The 18,321-nt window shown below is 46.0% G+C and overlaps 1 protein-coding gene across 1 annotated transcript in view; it reads right to left on the bottom strand.

Annotated features, from left to right (window-relative positions):
* Positions 1 to 12,102: 12,102 nt before the first annotated feature.
* Positions 12,103 to 18,321, bottom strand: part of CAMKMT (calmodulin-lysine N-methyltransferase) — a 415,987-nt gene continuing 409,768 nt past the window's right edge. Inside the window, exon 11 of the mRNA XM_043603296.1 lies at positions 12,103 to 12,715. Within this exon, the coding sequence (XP_043459231.1) occupies positions 12,638 to 12,715 (78 nt within the window). The 3' untranslated portion in view covers positions 12,103 to 12,637. The remainder of the gene's footprint in view (positions 12,716 to 18,321) is intronic.

The following is an 18,321-nucleotide window of genomic DNA, read 5'->3' as shown; positions in this document are numbered from 1 at the left end:
CAGGGGATTTGTCGGTCTGGTTTGCAATTCTCCCTTGAGTGCCTGGCCCCTGTTAGGCTTTGATGAGCCTCAGGCACCGCTCCCTGCTGGATGGGATGAGCGCATCTGTACCTCAGTCAACCCCACGATCCTGCCCAGTCAAACGTTTTCCGAAATCTTCCGCTGGGCCTTAGCTCATGAGCTGCCCTCCCTGGCGGGGCCTCCCCTTCCACCGCCACCACCTCGAGGCCTGCCGCGAACCTGGCCTCCTCTTGCATGGCGCTCCTGCTCCCCACTTTGGTCTCTAGTAACCCTTATGCCAGTCCTTTCCCATGCATCTGCATTATTTGAGGACAGGCTCCATCTCCCTACGAGTTTCTAAGTGCTCCGTGGGCCTCATTCTCTTCTTACTCCTGTGCACACACAGTCAGGTGTCCACACTGTCGAGTCAGGTCAGCCCTCCTGGCCCCAGGTAACATCGTGAAGCTGACGAGTGGATCCTCCCATTTCGGTTCCTCCCCCAGGTCTCGGGGCCCCTTTCCTTCCCCTAGGTTCCCAGGGTTCTCTCCTCACCCACCTCACCCATTTCACTTCCCCATCCCCACTAAGGCCTGTTCTCAGATATTTCACACCAAGGACCATGAGAGTGTCCACTCTGCCCAGAGAAGCCTCATTTTAACAGCACCCCCTGCCTTGAGCTAAGGGGAAGATGTTCTGTTGGTGGAATTTCAGTATCAATGACTCGTTTCTTTCCCACCCAAGAGCTTTGCTGGGCTCTTTAAATCTTGCCACATAGGGGATTACTTGTTCTGCCTGTGTTGAGCTCAGTGGGGCCTTATGATCAGGACAGAGGCTAGTCTCTGACCTCCTTGGGTTTTCCCCTTAGTACCCCCAAGTGCTGGATGCCTAGAAAACAGTATGAATGAATGAACTCTTCTATCCTGGGAGTTATGTCCACAGAAAGGATACAAATGAGCTCCTAGTCCTATAACCTCATCTTGTCTGGTCACTGCCACCTCGGACTCAGAGCATATCAGAGGATGTTAGGCAGGTCCACCTGGGGGGCCAAGGAGGCATCAGGATATGAAGACCCCTGTTTCCAGGTTCTTGCAGATCATGAAGCTGGGGGTGGAGTGTGTGGAGGTCCCATCCCATCCATGGTCTGTCCTCCCACACCCACATATCCCCAGCCAAGTGCGGCAAAAGGGCTTACATTCCCAACGCAGCGGGTTCAGACTTTTAGGCTGACCAACCATATCCTCACCCGAAATCAGGCTACTTGCAGGTCAAGCACAGACTTTGAATTGGTTTGTTCCTCCTTCCTCATGGTCACTTGTGTCCCCGGTCCACACTGCTGTTTCGTCCCCCAAGACCACAGCGTGACAGAAGCCTCCTGACTGGAATCTCCACTTCCTCCAAACTGTCCTCCGTCCAGCATCCGGGGTGAGCTTTCAAAAATATACATCTGATTACGTCATTGTCACTACCCCAAACCATTCAGCGGCTGCTCATCAGACTCCAGATAAAATCCAAACTCACGAAGTCCTGCACAGTCTGGCCCTCACACATCCCATGACCCTCTTCCCAAGGTCCCAGCTCCACTGGCCTCCCTTTCGCTCTTCAGAGGCCACAGCTCCAGGCTACCTTGGGGCCTGCCTTCCACTTTCCCTCCCTCTGAGCTCCTCGGCCCCACCATCACTGCTTTGCAGGAATGTCCCTTCTCACAATTGAGACCCTCGGGGGTTTCTCCCATCCATCCTGTCTGAAGTAAGTCTCTCTATGATTCTCTATCAATAGGACCCTATTGGGTTTTCATAGAATTTATCACAATTCATAATTATTCCATAAATGCACTGGCACCTTTACTGTTTAGAATGCAAGCTATGTGTGGACAGCAGTTCTGTCTTTCTCACTAGACCGCAGCATAGAATGGGGTCTTTTTGTTCACTATTAGATCCCTAGCACCTAACAGTGTGACCAATACCCAATAAGCATTTATAGATAAATGGATAAAAATGAAGGCTCAAGGGTCCCTATTGCTCCTTTCTTTCCCCCCCGATTCAGCCTGCAACAGAGCAAGGTAGGATCCTGGGGTTATTCCAGAGCCCCACCAGGCTAAGTCTACTTAGAAGTACTAAGTATTCTCAGGGTGTTTGGGTGGCTCAGTCAGTTAAGCATCTGACTTCGACTCAGGTCATGATCTCATGGTTCACGAGTCCCAGCCCCATGTCGGGCTCTGTGCTAACAGCCCAGGACCTGGAACCTGCTTCCAATTCTGTGTCTCCCTCTCTCTCTGCCCCTCGCCTGCTCCCGCTCTTTCTCTCTCAAAAATAAACGTCAAAAAAAATTTCCTCTCTCTCTCAAAAATAAATAAAAACACTAAAAAAAGTTAAGAACGACTAAATATTCTCTAGGACCAAGCTAATGCGGAACAAGTTTTTCTGGGCAACATCAGAGAATTCCAATTCCCTGAGGTGATGAACATCTCTGGCCCTGATTGATAATGGAATGTTTTTATCTCGAATCCTTCAGAATTTAGTGCAAAATGGGAAATTAAATGATCTTGTTCAGAGAGGAGGAAAGTGATGCCCAGGGAGTGGGTAGCTTGCCTGAAATCACCAGTTTGTTACTGGTAGAGCCTGGGCCAGCATCTAGTTATTCTAATCCTGACTCCATCGTTCTTTCTCCCATAGCTTATTTTCTCTTGTGTCTTCTCCTAGAAGCCTGAGAGTGGTTTGCCTGTGGCACTTGCTGGCCTTCTGATGGGTGAGTGAGGCCTGTATCCTCTTTTGGTATTTTCAAAATGGTAGTCACCATGTGACTCAACACATTTTAGGCAAAACATTATCTCAAAAGTTTTGGTACCTCAAGGTACACTTAAGAAAAGTACTTCTGGGGCGCCTGGGTGGCGCGGTCGGTTAAGCGTCCGACTTCAGCCAGGTCACGATCTCGCGGTCCGTGAGTTCGAGCCCCGCGTCGGGCTCTGGGCTGATGGCTCAGAGCCTGGAGCCTGTTTCCGATTCTGTGTCTCCCTCTCTCTCTGTCCCTCCCCTGTTCACGCTCTGTCTCTCTCTGTCCCCCAAAAAAGAAATAAACATTGAAAAAAAAAATTAAAAAAAAAAAAGAAAAGTATTTCAGGGGCGCCTGGGTGGCTCGGTCGGTTAGGCGGCCGACTTCGGGCTCAGGTCATGATCTCACGGTCCGTGAGTTCGAGCCCCGTGTCGGGCTCTGTGCTGACAGCTCAGAGCCTGGAGCCTGCTTCAGATTCTGTGTCTCCCTCTCTCTGACCCTCCCCCGTTCATGCTCTGTCTCTCTCTGTCTCAAAAATAAATAAACGTTAAAAAAAAAAAAAAAAAGAAAAGAAAAGTACTTCAGGGAGGGGTGGCTGGGTGGCTCAGTCAGTTAAGTGTCTGACTTCAGCTCAGGGCATGATCTCATGGTTCATGGGTTCGAGCCCCACATCGAGCTCAGTACTAACAGTGCAGAGCCTGCTTGGGATTCTCTCTCTCTCTCTCTCTCTCTCTGCCCCTCCCCCACTCCCCTGCTCACTCTCTCTCTCTCCCAAAATAAATAAATAAATAAACTTAAAAACAAAAAAAGAAAAGTGCTTCAGAGAGAAAAGACCAAGGATTATATCTGTTATCCCTTGCTGTGTAGCAAACTGCCATAAACTTTAGTTGCTTAAAACCACCATTTAGGGGGTGCCTGGGTGGCTCAGTCGGTTAAGTGTCTGACTCTCGTGTTCAGCTCGGATCATGGTCTCATGGTTTCTGGGATGGAGCTCTGCATTGGGCTCTGCACTGCCTTCTCGGGATTCTCTCTCCCCGTCTGTCTCTCTGCCCCTCCCCTGCTCGTACCCTCACTCTCAAAATAAATAAATAAACTTGAAAAAGAAAATCCCAGCATTTATTAGCTCCTGATTCTCTGAATAAGAATTGGGGGCTGGTCTCTGCTGGGCAGTTTCTCCGCTGGCTTACCTCGTTCACCCAATGCAGTTATTGTCAGCAGCTAGCCTTTTAGGGGCTGTTTAGTCCTGGACGCCTTCACTCGCGTGGCTGGAATAATAGGGTGAAGAAGTCCCATGTGTCCAGGGTGTTAGCAGGATAGCCCAGGCTTTTCCCCATGGTAGCTGGGTTCCAAAAGTATCAAGAGAGAGCAAACAGCATTGCGCCGGTGATTTTCAAAACTTTGTTTATACTCACCTCTGTTTATACTCTGTTTATACTTAACCAAAGTGAGAATCAAGGGTGGAGAAACAGATTCTATTTCTTGATGAGCAAGGCTGGAACATATTGTTTTGTGTGCTTTTCCCAACCTACTACAAGGGCAGAGCCCGATCAACCCCTTCAGTATCACATTCATATTTTACAATATTGGAACCATCCTATGGTTTGTCTAGTCTGGTGGGAGGGGGGGAGGGGGGCAGCGCAGAAAAGGAAGCTGAGGCTAGACATAGACCCCCAGCTGTGAGGTGGGGGGGGGGGGGACATTAAAAGCCAGGTGGCGTCCTGAGGCCTCTGTCCTGCAGCCCAGGGGGTCCTACTGAAATGGACTGACCCAGAGTAGCTGAGAAGCGAGGAAACACCTCAGACAACTTGTGAGCTGTGAGCCGCCTCCTTCTGGTTAGCTCTTGGCATCAGGAGATGCCACTTATATAAATGGTTTGGCCAAGAAAGAGACAGAGAGGGTGCATTCCACTCAAAGCACAGGCCGGTCAGGGCTGTGCCCTCTGCTCCTAAAAATAAAGCCTATAAAGGAAAATGAAGGCTAATGTACCTGGAGATGAAACCATAGGTCAGGTGGGCAAAGCTTTTAAAAGTCGTGTTTTCTGGGCTGGGAACAGCATGGTGACATTCCCCCCCCTCCTCCCCAAGCTCAAGGAGAGCCGGCCCACCGGAGGCAGATGCCACATCAAGTGATGAACTGAGCTCACTTTCCAACCCTGCCAGACCCGTGCTAAGCTTCCAAATTTCTCACATTGCCGGGCTGCAAACAAACAAACAAGCAAACAAAAAATCAGAATTCAATTTAAAAAGCGGTGTGCCTATTCGAGGTTGAGCAGGCGGTTTTCCCTCCCAGTGTTTGCACATCCCTCCGCCAAGCCTCCCCTGCGGACCTGGCCTAGGATGGCGAGGTGACAGCGCCCACCCCGAAGGCACAGGGGCTTCCAAACGAGGTGAGGGAGGGACGCTGCTCTGAGGCCTTTTTCTTGTATTTCCAGACAAATTAAAAACCTCCTTAGCAGCCATTCATTCCGAGGAGGCCTCTTCCTTCCTCCACAGGGGGGCTGCTGTGTTGGAAGGAGATCGGATTCTGGGAGGCTGGGCCTCCCGGGGCTCTCGAGGAGGGGGAGCCCGCAAGAATGGAAAGAGGGAGGCCCTAACCCTGAAGAGATTGGCAGGCAGGGAGTGGGGGCAAAGTGCGGCCCAGGTCACTGGGAAAAAAGAAATCTCAGAGTAAGGGAGTGGGGGAAAGTTCCACTTCCAGCCTAATTATGAAAGAAGCCTGGGTAGAGAGGGGCGGGAGAGCCCCAAGGAGCGAGAAAGGGGAAGTGAGACGTTGCGGAGAGCAGAAAAGAAATTCTCAGGGGGCACCGGCTATTGAAGGAGCACAGGCAGGGAAAGGTGTCGCCTCTTCAAACAGGGGCCGGTTAATAACTGATTTCGAGAGACCTGGAAACACATTTGCCTGGGACTCCCAAAGAGGGAGGGCAAAATGCCCTATTAAGGGTGGGACGAATTGATTTGCCAAAGAACAGCACCATTTCCTCCAAATGCCCTCTGCAGTCCTCCTTAATCTGCCTTGGAGGCGGCAGGTGACCTCTGCACAGGCTCCTGGAGGCGCCTTTGTTCTGGGGCATTCTGCAGCGGTTCCGCCCCCACCCCTTGCACCTGGGCAGCAGACTCAAAATGCACTTGTCCACCCTGGGCTGGCTGGCTCGAGGGGAGGGATGGGCGGATGCCTTTGTACGTGAAACGCCACGAGTCCTCCAACTCTTGTTTTCTCTTCAGCTTGACACATTCGCTGATGGTTTTCCTGTTCCCTCTGACAGCCACAGAGACCTACTGGGGAAGGGGGGGGGGGGGGGGGGAAGAGTTTCGCCTGCCATACCGTATCTGGTTAGGACAAGTTTGTGATGGGGACTACCCAAACAGGCAGACCCTCGCTATTCACGGCGAGAGCCCCGCCGTTCAGAAACTCGGCTCTGCCCCAGAGTCCCAGGTGTTCCCCGCCGAGTCCTAATCCCATCCCTCGGAGGTTTGCTAATTGAATTGTGTAATGGTCCACACCCGAGACATTCCCTTAACTATCTTTAGGACAGTACTTAGCTTAAAAGAAGGAGTAATAAGAGTACTAAGACGGGGACTTAGACATTGAAAGCTTTTGTCGTGTCTAAAACATCTGAGTCAAGCAGAAGCAAACCGGAGGGGGTGGGGGAAGACCTCCAAGTTAGAAAAAGCAACAAGAAGTAATTAAAGTTCTTGCTAAGTGAGTCTGAAATATGTATCGAGCCCTTGTAAATTAAATGCCCTGGGTTTTTAAAGAGCGATTTCCCCAAACATCTATTATTCACATCAGTAGGACAGACGGTAAGCCACTGTAAGATTTATAGAAACTAAAAGACTTCCTATGCTAAAGGTTAATGAAAGTGTAATCGGAATCATGAAATCTTTATGTGTCGCTTCAGTTTACACCGAGGGCTCATTAAGGATGCGTTTGGGTCGGCAGGTGACGTCACAGCGGGTATTTACATGGGCGGGGCCAGGCTGCCCGGCATGTAATTCTTTAAAAATATAAAAGCCTCCCTTTCCCTCTGTGTCTCCAGCTGTAACAACTTCACTGACTGTCTTGGTTCCACCCCGAGGATTTCGTGGATAGAACACGTTAGAGGGAATCAGGAAGCAGAGAAAAGGTCACGAATAAGCACCTCAGGAACAATGAAAGCTTTTCTCTATGCAGCAGTGGGAGAGTTGCTAGAAAAACTGGAAAGGTATTAATCAGAAGTGGCTATAAATCCTCTGGAGTTTTGCTCTTATAAAACTCCTCAGAGAAAGTCTTGAAGGAAATGCAGGTCAAAGCCCAAAAAAGCTCTTGATCAGAGATTGCTGGAGGAAAATCTTCCCAGACGCCTTTAATAGGCAGCAATCACCCCAGGAGTGGGGAAGCCAAGTACGCTTGAAACATGGTTGCAATTCCTAATAGGTCTTGTCACACTTAAGGCACCGCGAGCTCCATCCAACGAACAGCTGAAGCTAGCTGGCGATTCATAAAGCCAACAGTTTAAAGTTTATTATGATGAAAGCACTTAATGACAGCCATCGCTAGGGGCCCATCATTTATAAAGCTGTACCGAGTATTAGGCATGTAGCATGACCACCAATTTTATGTCACAATTGCTACCATAAAATGACCTTTGGTGATTTTTGCTGCATGTGGTGGACAGCTCTTCCTTCACATTAGTGCTCTGTGGCTTTCTTTGCAGACTATTATGCTGTCTGAAGCTTATTTGGCACTGTCGTGAGCCTCAACCCTTGTTATTACCCCGAAGGCCTGTCTAAAAAAAAAAAAAAAAAAAAAAAAAAAACACCAAAAAAAACCCACAAAACAACAACAACAGAAAAACCTTCATGCTCTATTACTCCACTCCAGTAATTTACAGTTCTTACCAGCCTTGGTTGGTGTAATATTTTAATGCAAATATGCTATACTGTTGCATTTTATTTAAAAAGAAAAAACAAGTTCCCATGCTTGTGGCTAGGGCAATATCCATATGATAGGAATTCACTGAAATCAGCGTCTGATTTCCTGGTCAAGTCTCACTGAACGGGCACTCTTTTCCCTGGTGGGTTAGAACCCCTCCAAAGGAAGAAAAAAAAAAAAAGGTTAATTAAACTTCACTTGAGATTTTTTTTTTAAAAAAAGATCCCATGTGTGATAAACCCACCTAAGGCAGAAACACCAATTCTTATTTCCTTACATCCCATCCCATTGCAAATTTACATCTGAGTAACATTATTTAATTAGGATTCCATTTTCCAACCTGCTTTGTGTAGTTCGAAAGTGTTTGAATACACGGCCACTTTACTGGTCTGATGTAAAACGCTGCTGAAAAAGTGGTCTGTCCATGCTACACCACCTTTAAATTGTATACATAATTTTATAAATGATATAAAATCTGCTTCTAGTCCTTGAAAACACACACACACGCACACGCACGCACACACACACACACACACAAGCATGGCACACTGCAATTTTGGAAAGATTTAAAATATGTGATTTCTGCTGGTACCTACTGTATTGGGTTTTATATAAAGCTTTTTTCAATAAGGTAAATTGTTACATGACAAACTCATCTTCCACCATTATCATCTGCTGTTTGTGTTTAACAACAGGAGTGCCGCTCTAACAAAACTGTTGTAATGGCTGTACAAATTACTCAGCTGAAAGCTTTTCACCAAACAAAACAGTATTAATCAGCAGTTCTTATGAAGGTGCTAATTAAAAACAATTTTCTTCCTCAGTTTGCAATACTAAAGCCATCTTCACTTGCACAGTTTCCAATATACAGCTACTGTATTTGCTCACACTTCAGGCCCTCTATTAACTATTGAATCTCCTATTAGCCATTTTATTACATTTCTGTTTACAAGCTTGTTGACATTTTAAAAGTCACAGTATGATCTGTTTTATCTATTTAAAAAATGTATTAATTGAAAAGTCAGGGAGACCAAAAAAAAAAAAAAAAGGCAAAATATAGACTCCAAATGCAGACTTCCAGGGCAGTGAGCACAGTGAGCTTTTAACCACAGCCTAGGCAGTCAGCTTCCTGGGTAAAACAAAGTCTGAGAATTAAAAGTGGCATTTCGGGCTTAATGGTTTGTTAAACACCAACAAGCTCCTTCCTAATTTGGAAACAGTCCACCCAGGAAAACATATTTGCCCTGTCTAAATTCAGTTTCTAAGGAGACTGACTTTCAAATCAATCTTTCTAATCTATGAAATACACTCTGCATAATTATGACATTTCGGGCTGTCTGAACTCAGGAGATTTTGATCTGGTGTGAGGAGCAGGTCTGGAATCTGGGAACTGGAGCCCCAATCTAGGGTCTAAATAGCCTCATCTTCCTTCTAAGTGTGTGTGTGTGTGTGCTTGCTTGTGTGTGTGTGTGTGTGTGTGTGTGAGTGTGTGTACCCGCGTGCGGGCACGGGCACACCTACATCTACTTTCATTCCCTCCCTCATGTGGGTGTCCTCCCTCCTCCACTACCAGAATCCAATGAAAGGGTCCTGCTGGACGATGCCACCAAATTGTTTGGCACAGATTGGAAACAAGTCGAATGCTAAGACAAACTCCATGGAAGCTGGGTTTAGGGAAGGGGACAGTCTATTCCTATTAAACAAGGGAAAGTCTCACCCTTAGGAGAAGGTATGCTCCACTTTGGCAGTGGGAAGAAGGAAACCACCACAACAACCACAACAAACCCACCACCACAACAGCCTCCTGCCTATGCTATTAAAATCAGCTTCTTCAAGTGTCAAAAGCAGTTAACTAGTTCAGGACAGACACCTGGCTGTTGAAATAGGGCTCCGGAGGGCCACTAATCCTTCCATTCACTCGGTTAACTGCTGGATCCCCCAAATTGATTCAACAGGTATGCCGTGGTAAATTCAGCCCATACTGAAGCCAAAGGGAAAATCAGCAAGGGGTGGGCAGCTCTTCTCTGAAAACACCCGAGGAACCAGCCAGAAAAGCTTTTATGGCCCCGACAAGTTTTCTGCTGAATACTGAGCACCTAAATTACCCTTCCCTAATGGAAGTTACATTTTCATGCTCAGTCAAAAAGCCAACAAAATACACAATTTATACAAAATAGCATCAACCTCTTAGGTACTCTTTGCTAGCACTTTCATCCCAATTCACAGCATATGTCTTGCTATAAAATAAAATATATTTCTTATAACCAAGTTGTATGTAGCTGTTCATGCCACCGCATCAGGACTGACCACGGGTGATGTGGAAAACATTCTTCCGTCCAACCCAATCTACTTAGTATGATAAAGGGAAATCATGAGTTTTATCAGGAGATACAGGTACACGGAGAAGAGGAATATCATCATAATCCTACTGATTTCTTAAGTGGACAGGCCTCCTTTTGAAACAAACACATATATAATTACCTAATAGACAATTATGGAAGGGGCATTTCAACTGCAATTATACAACCCAACAATGAGGCATACAAATAGTTCTTAATCATAAAGGTCAAAAGAAATGAAAATGGTAACCTTTCTAAAGCAGCTATATATTTTTTTCCTTCTCAATATTGGCATTTCATTACAATTTCAGGAAATAAAAACACCTTAAAATTATTCAAGACCACACAACGTGAGTTCCTCACCAACCTCCCAAGAGCCTGAACTAGAGACATCTCCAGGTGAGGAGCCCATAAAGATCAGCTCTATGAAGCCTTTAACATTTTACAGGAGACCCTCTGGGTTTTAATCACCATAAGCTTATTTCTTTACCAGGCATCTCTTGGCAAGAAAAGCCCAATTCTTACACCCCATCTCAAGCTTGGGAACCTATACATACCATTCTCAGATACATTTTTTTTTAAAGAATACATCACTAGTCCCTTTTTAAAGTAAAATTTCTCCCAAAGAAATAAACAGTGGATGTCTGCACCCACAACACACAAATGCAAATGGAATTCTTGCCGATTCACGTCTTCTCATGGGAAAAAAAAAATGACAATATTCTCTACGTTTTAAAGAAAAAAGAAAAAGAAGAGCCCATCTCAGATGCCACTGTAGGGATGGGCTTTCTTTGTCTGGCTGATTTAGTTGCAGGTTTTATGGAAGAAATAATTCCGGCTGTTTTTCCACCCGTATAAATGGAACTACCTGTGCTGCCTTTTAAAACATTCCAAATTCTAATTTTTAAACAAGAAAATGTGAAGCCAGTGTGCAATCTATACAGTCGCCAAAGGAGAGCTGCCACTAGCTGAACTACTCGGCTAAATGGCTGGTTTGCATTGCCCTGGTCTTTATCTAGCACTGAGAATAGACTGCTGTTTTATCCAAAGAGGAATAAATTGCTGTTATTGTGATGTTAGCCCATCGCTTGGCATTGCAATTCAAGTTTTTGTGAGAAAGAAATGTATGATCTAACTGCGACTTGACCTATGCCTTCCGAGATCCATCTAGGTGCTCTAATGGAGCAGAAAAAGTGGTGAATACAAGGACATGCAAACTGATGGTGAAAAATTTGTTTGATGATAGAAGTGAGCAGAGGAGACATGTGAGAGTGGCTGTTTTTATGACAGCTAAGTTTGTTTAACATGCAAAAGGATTTGCCCCCCAGTCTCCCACCTAGCACTTTAATTGTATCACACGAGATACATGCTTTGCCTCCACTGAAGATATGAGCATATATAGCTAACCTGCTAATGACATTACTGCTAACGTGGGCACAGATGATTCCTTACAGATAAACATCTGAATTTCCACAAAAGGCATTAAAGCTTCTCGCGGATGCACCAGGCAAGGATATGCTTGGGTTCCCCGCAGAAAAGTCATTCTTTCTTAATCCTAGGTAGCACCTATTAAATGTTTATTACACACTTGAATCCCAGCACACAACAAGATGTACTTACTTTAAATAAGATAATTGTGTGATTGAGTTTTTAAAAACTCCCCCCTGGTCGCAATCCAGTTTAGCAACCATTTATTCAAAATTTCTCTGGAAAGGACCTATTTTGAAAGAGGCCTGGAGAATAGCAGCAGTTAGATGTGAGCCCCGATAAAGGCTCACTTTTCATTCATAGTCAGAGCCTAAATGTGCTCTTCTTGTACCTAAACAGATAATAAGCACTCAGCACACTCCTCCTCCTTGACACAACACATTGAGACTAATCACACATAATTGGAGAGGAGGAGCAGAGGGCTGGCCACGCTATTGTGTCCAGAGGACAAACGGTCAGTTTATGAGGCTTTGGGCTGATGTAGTCATTTCTTATACATCTACAGGGAAAAAAACATCCTGTTGAAAAGGAAAAAGAGAACGAGAGAGAGAGACAGAAAAAAAAAAAAAAAAGATGGCAGATTTAATACAATTAATTTGAGGGAGGTGAGAAAGATATGCCTTTATTTCTTTCTTTTCCCAACCAGGAAAGAATCATGATGTTAGCTGTTTACAGATTAAAAACTACCACCACAAAGTAAAACAAAGACCAAGATATTTTCTAAAAGGGCTGGCGGGGGTGGGAATCAACCAAAAGAAATTCTGTCTCAAAAGGAAAAATATTTAGGATTCTCATAAGTCCAATTCAAATCGCAGGCTGTTTAGAGATATTTGAAGACAAACAAAGGTTTGGCACAGGAAGAGCAGACGATAAAAGGAGGAGTCCAGCAAGGCTGGAAATGACGTGAGTGAGGACAGGTGGACTCCAAAACCCACATGTGGAATGTTGCAAAGGTGGTGGTGGTGGTGGTGTGTGTGTGGGGGGGGGGGGGGTGGCTCACAAATCTCAGGGGGCCTCAGGGAGCCTCCTCAGGGAGGATTTAAAAAAAAATCCCATCCCAGACTTCTGTTTTTGTGAAAATATTCCCTGTGCACTTGGTGTTTTCTTCGTCTTTTGAACATCTTAATCTTCTATCCATTTTTGGTTAAAATAAGCAGAAGCGGGTAATGAAGGTTTTCTTCATATACATCCTGGTTTTCCTTTTTCAACTGAAAACAATAACAGAACGAAAAAGGTAAGGAGACTCAGATTAGGAATTTTGACCAGTAGTTTTTTGTTTTTGTTTTTGTTTTTTAATATAATTTATCGTCAAGTTGGCTAACATACAGTGTATACAGTGTGCTCTTGGTTTCGGGGGTAGATTCCCATGATTCATCGCTTGCATACAACACCCAGTGCTCATCCCAACAAGTGCCTCCTCAATGCCCATCACCCATTTTCCCCTCTCCCCCGCCTCTCCCCCATCAACCCTCAGTTTGTTCTCTGTATTCAAGAGTCTCTTATGGGTTTGCCAGTAGTTTTTCATGCCGAATGCAACGAAGACTTCTTACCCGAATATACTGTTCTGGAAAATAAATCACAAAAAAGCAACTGAAAGTAGTTTCAGTGGCATTGGCATGATAGTACCATGCACCAGGCTGGGATGTTTCCTGGGAGGGTGGGAGGGTGGGGGGCAGGGTAAGGAGGAAAGGAGGAGAGCAGGGTGGGTTTTTTTTCATAAATAGACAGTATTTGTGACCTCTATGAACTGTGAGGCACTTCAGTGAAGGGAAAGCTGGAGGCTCAGTCATCTGCGCCAGACCAGCCATTTGGCATCAAAGTTTCTGCTCTGGGTCTACTGTGTCCCACACCTGAGCCCCAGGAGCAAGGAGGCCAGGCATTTCAGATCTCTTGGAGACTGGCAGCACCTGGGCACAAGGGACAGGTTTCCAGGCCTAAGACATTTCAAAGGCTCTCCAGCTGCTCCTTAGGGGGGGTTAATATTAATGATCATTCAAAAACTCTTTTCTCTGAGGAGGAAAACAGAGTCCAACAATAGAGCAGCAAGCTTCGATACCATTCAGGTGAAGTTCTGAGGGCCTTTCCGTGGTAGTTTTAAAAATCCAGTCAGGGTTCTCAAATCTAGAGTACTCTTTTCCTCATTCGGCCAGAAGACTTTGACGGTCATATTTATATGTCTCCTGGCAAAAAATAATTTGCTATTTTTAAAGACAAAAGTTAGTATTTTGACATCGGCGTTTCTGAGCCAATTGTTAATTCAGTTTTTAAGTGATAAGGATCAGAAATAAATATTTCTTTTAATGATACACGGAACCAATTCTTTTATTGTTTTGAATCAGATCACCTCCCCTTCCCCCACCCCCACCCCCACCCCCAAACTACATGAATGGCTCCAACATGACACTTTCCTGGATTAGTATAGGTCTGGGGCATATTAACTTGAATTTTTTCATGTTTCTTCTAAATCATATTCCCAAACCGGGACACACCCTCACCGGTAAGGACCAGGAGCAACGGGCCGGCTTTACCTCCCTCACTGGGGAACAGAAAGCCAACCTCGCCTGTACTCTCTAATCCATTTTCACAAGAAAAGATGGTGGTGCAGTCACTGAGGTAAGTAACTTCCTTCTGTTTTCTTAGATGGGACTTTGCTTTGTTTACAGATGATTAGTTGCCTACTTAGAAAGATCCCCTGGAATTTTGTTACCTCCAAAGTAGTGACAGTGTTAATCCCCAACACACGGTCCCTTAACATCACTCTTAAAAAAAAAAAAAAAAAAAAAAAAAAGGCCAAGAAAATGGCTTCACAAACTTCCCAATCCAAACCCACTACCTCGGGCCTGCCAGCTGTAAATACCTTTGTTGCCAGCCGCCCCAGTGATAGGAGCTCGCTGACATACATTACAGAGGGAAGAGGGGGTCAGGCTAGCTCGGTTCTTCCTCAGGGATTGGGGATGGAGGAAAGTTGATTACTCAGCGTGAGTCAGCTGACCTACTCACTCACAATGCACTAATATACAGAGACTCAAATGAGCTCTTTATATAGTCCCCGAGGTAATATGTGGGATAAATAATTCTTCTGTAAATATGGGTTAGAAATCACTTTTAACTTGGATTCTGTGCTGACCTCTGGAGGCCAAAGCAGAGGCTTCCTTGCTAGAAGGGGCCAGGGGCCAGCCCCACACTGACTGTGAGCCCTTCCTGCCACGGGGAAGAACCAACGCCCCTCAAAGGCATCACCACACCCCCAGCACCAGATCATTTCTGAACCAAGTCTGTCATGTCAGGGCACCTGAACACACACAAGGCTGTTGGGAAATATTTGCTGTCGACGAGGGAATGTGATGTGGTCTAAGAGTAATTCCATTTGCCCAGGCTGTACTTCTCTGCTCAATTGATAATTACAATTTTAAGAAATGAAAACCACCTTGAAAAAAAAATGAACAAAAAGCAAATTGCGAATAAAACAATTTTTCAATTTCATCGGTTAAAACAGGGTCTTTGAGGACCCAACTAAATTACATAGCGGCTATTAGTAACATTATGCTTTACTTCATAATTGGATGTAACACGCTCAGCCTCGCCACGGCGCTGAGCGAGCAGCAGCACTAGGGACAGAGTTCAGACTGTTTACCCTTTACAGTATCCACAATTATCAACAGCACACCACACAGATTATAAGCACCAGCCACTTGTAAAGTGGCATTTTGAATAGATAAGCAGAAGTGCAATACGGCCATGCTTTTAACACAATGTACCGACTTCACAAATGAGCCCAAGGCTGTTTTCACCGTGGAGTCTACAAAATATAGGAAATAAACACACCGGTGGTTTTGCAAAAGTTAAAAAAACAAAAACAGAAACAAACCCCAAAACCTGTGGCATGTAGATTTCAAAGACTGTCTGCATGAATGAGAGTATTTTCATCAACTGATTTCAAGCCAGCGGTAAGCTCCAAGTGAGGTCTCCACCTTGAGAAACAATTTGCTTATCTTAACATCCTAAAGGTTTTGAGACACGGGCAAGGCACGGGATTCCTAGCCTGGAGGAGACCAAGAGGTTGGGAAGGAGGGAAGTGTTCTGTTTTTCTTCCCCGTCGCCTGGAGGAACAGAAAGGCAATATTTTTTAAAACACCACACCTTCGGCCGCCTGGTTCCTGAGCACGCTGGCTGCATGGTGTGGGCACAATTTAACAAAAGCACTGGCAGAAAAGTGCAGAATGGCACCGTTTTGATTACAGGCTTGCTTTTTAACGGAAATAAAATTTCACAGTTAACAATGAGAGGTGAAAAGTTTAAGAGGCAAAGCTGTTCCTCCTGATCACTGACTGTTAATCAGCTTCATGGGTGGTTGCCTAAATCTGTAGATTTTTTTTTTTTTAACCTTCCACTACTGCCAAGATTGTAACTAATTTTTTCCCCTGTTGTAAGAGGAGGGGTGGAAAACTCAGCATAGAAGCCAGCTGTGTATGAGTGACGTGAGGCACTAATGCAGAGGGCGAAATTAAAATTCATGAATCTCTTCACAACCATTTGTGTAACAAGATTAAGACGGGACAGCGGAAAAGAGCGGCATTATCAGGCGTCTTACAGTCCTCCAGCTGGTTACGCTCTATTCCAACACAGTAGGGCTAAGAGGATAACACGCAGCCCGAAGGAAAACGCTGCTCCTCCGTTTGCGAGCAGGCTCGGCCCAGGGACCGTGGGGCTTTGGCCAGAGACGGAGAGGAAGAAAGCTGATTGCCGCGCAAGATGGAAAACTTTTAAGCCCTGGCTATTAGCACGCGGCAAACAAAAGCGGCCAGGGTGGAGGTTCCCGGCGGCCGCGCGGTCCCCAGCGCGTCCCCGGAGCCCCGGGGCGGGCGGCGGGCAGGGGCCCGAGGGGGCGCCCGAGAGAAGAGCACCGGGGCTCGGCGCGGAGCAGGGGCGCTCCCCGCTCCCTCCGCCTTGGCCCGCGGCCCTGTCTGGGCGGCCTTCGGTTGCAAAGGAGACCTCCACGTGCGAGCCGGAGCCGGGTGGCGCCGCCCCGACACACCCGCCAGGCGGCACACGGTTATCCGCGCCGCCGCCCGAAGCAGGAGGGCAGGGCATTCTGTGCTTCCGGGGCAGAAGGGACCAGAGGCGCTCTTTTGCTAGAACACCAGACCAGCTGCAACTGCCCCCCCCTCCTTAAAAAATACACATCTTGGGTTCACGTTGGTACCGCGTAGTCAGGGGCGCCCCAACCCTGCAGAATATTCCCCTGGCGGCTCCACTTGCTGAGAGCCACACGCAACTCTTAACTCCTCATAAGCTGAGGCGGAGGGAAACTGTTTCTTAGCCCAGGGTCAGCAAAGTGGAGAGTTTTAACTTTTGAGCAATCATGAAGAGATGAAAACTAAGGCCGCCTGGTTATTTGTGGAAATTTACTTCCGTGGGACCAATCAGTCCATGGTTATTTACGGAGTACTACCTACCTGTGGGTACGTGACACAATATAAATACAAGAGGCATGTCTAGCGATTTATGGACCGTGCTATGCTTAGCAGGGTAGTGTACAGCATTGAAAAGAGAGGCAGCTGCTGTCCGCTAGCCGCTGACAATCTAAAGTTCTAGACAAAGGAGACGTGGCCACGAAGGACTCACGTGGCCCAGCACACTTCCAATCTTGCAGGGAGGACACGGAGGGTATCAGGCACAACGCTGACCGTCTCCTATGGTGGACAAACCCTTGCCTTTGCTCTCCTGATCAGTGACTGAGAAACTGAAAGCATTTGTTGTTCTAGGGGGAAGGTGAATGACAAGGCATTTAAGCAGCCATAGGCTGATCCCTGTAGCTCTAGCCCGATCCAGGAGAGAAGGCTGTTTTTGCCCCTTTGGGTAGAGGAGAGACCCTTCCCCTACCTGGTAAAGCCCTCAGAGGCTTTCCTTTTTATTCTGGGGAGGGGTTGCAAAAGGGAAAAATCTCATTCTGGAAGAGCAGGTCAGATTTGAATAACACGCCATTCTCTTTTTATTTTCTGACTGTAAGCAAAGGGCAATCCCACCAGGCAGAGGAGGTGATTTAACCCTTTCAGTTCACAAAGGATGGTTGTTTCCTCCCCCACCCCCACCCCCACCCCCAGGGGGGCTAAATGAAACCTTAGACACCCAAAAGAGTGAACCCATCTCCACAGAGTAAGGATTTTCTTCCTCGTGCCTGAAGATCAGATCCACTTTGCATATAATTTTTCAAAAGTCAACATACTTTGACATTATATCATAGTCCTGGATAATAAAGAATGCTCTTCCCATTTTCTCAGGAGAAAATTAAGGTCAGGGCTTAACTTTTCTGCGTTCACAACTTGCAAAATCATGACAAGTTCAAAGTCTCTTGCCAAGGTCAGACTAGCTCAGAGAAGGGAGATTTCTGTAAGGCACAAAATTACAGAAGTAATACATGTTAGACTAGCAAGTGTGATATGTATTAGCAAAGGTGAGATTCCTAAAAAGTTTTCAGTGGAACGCTCGCCTCTCGGTGTCCTATACTGCTCTATACTTATAAATAATAAAAAGGCTGATAACATTGCTTTATGTAAGCAAGCTTAGAAATCACTCTCAGATAAGTGCTTTTGACCTAAATCTTGTAGCTCCTCGATCTGACATATAACCTCACAACTGTGAAATTCTGTATGAGATTTAACAGTCTCAAACTGCCAACTGACCCAGCCATAAAGCAAGCAGAGATAAAGATTTACAGTCCAACATGATACAATTAGACATTCACCTTCTATTTATTTCAGTGCAGCTGAGCATTTAACCTACTTAAAAGCCGAAGGTTTTTCATTAAAATATA

The sequence above is a fragment of the Prionailurus bengalensis genome, chromosome A3 (genome assembly GCF_016509475.1).
Source record: "Prionailurus bengalensis isolate Pbe53 chromosome A3, Fcat_Pben_1.1_paternal_pri, whole genome shotgun sequence".
In the NCBI taxonomy this organism is placed as follows: Eukaryota; Metazoa; Chordata; class Mammalia; order Carnivora; family Felidae; genus Prionailurus; species Prionailurus bengalensis.
The sequence above is the reverse complement of the archived record's forward strand: the minus strand, read 5'-3'. Positions and strand labels throughout refer to the sequence as shown.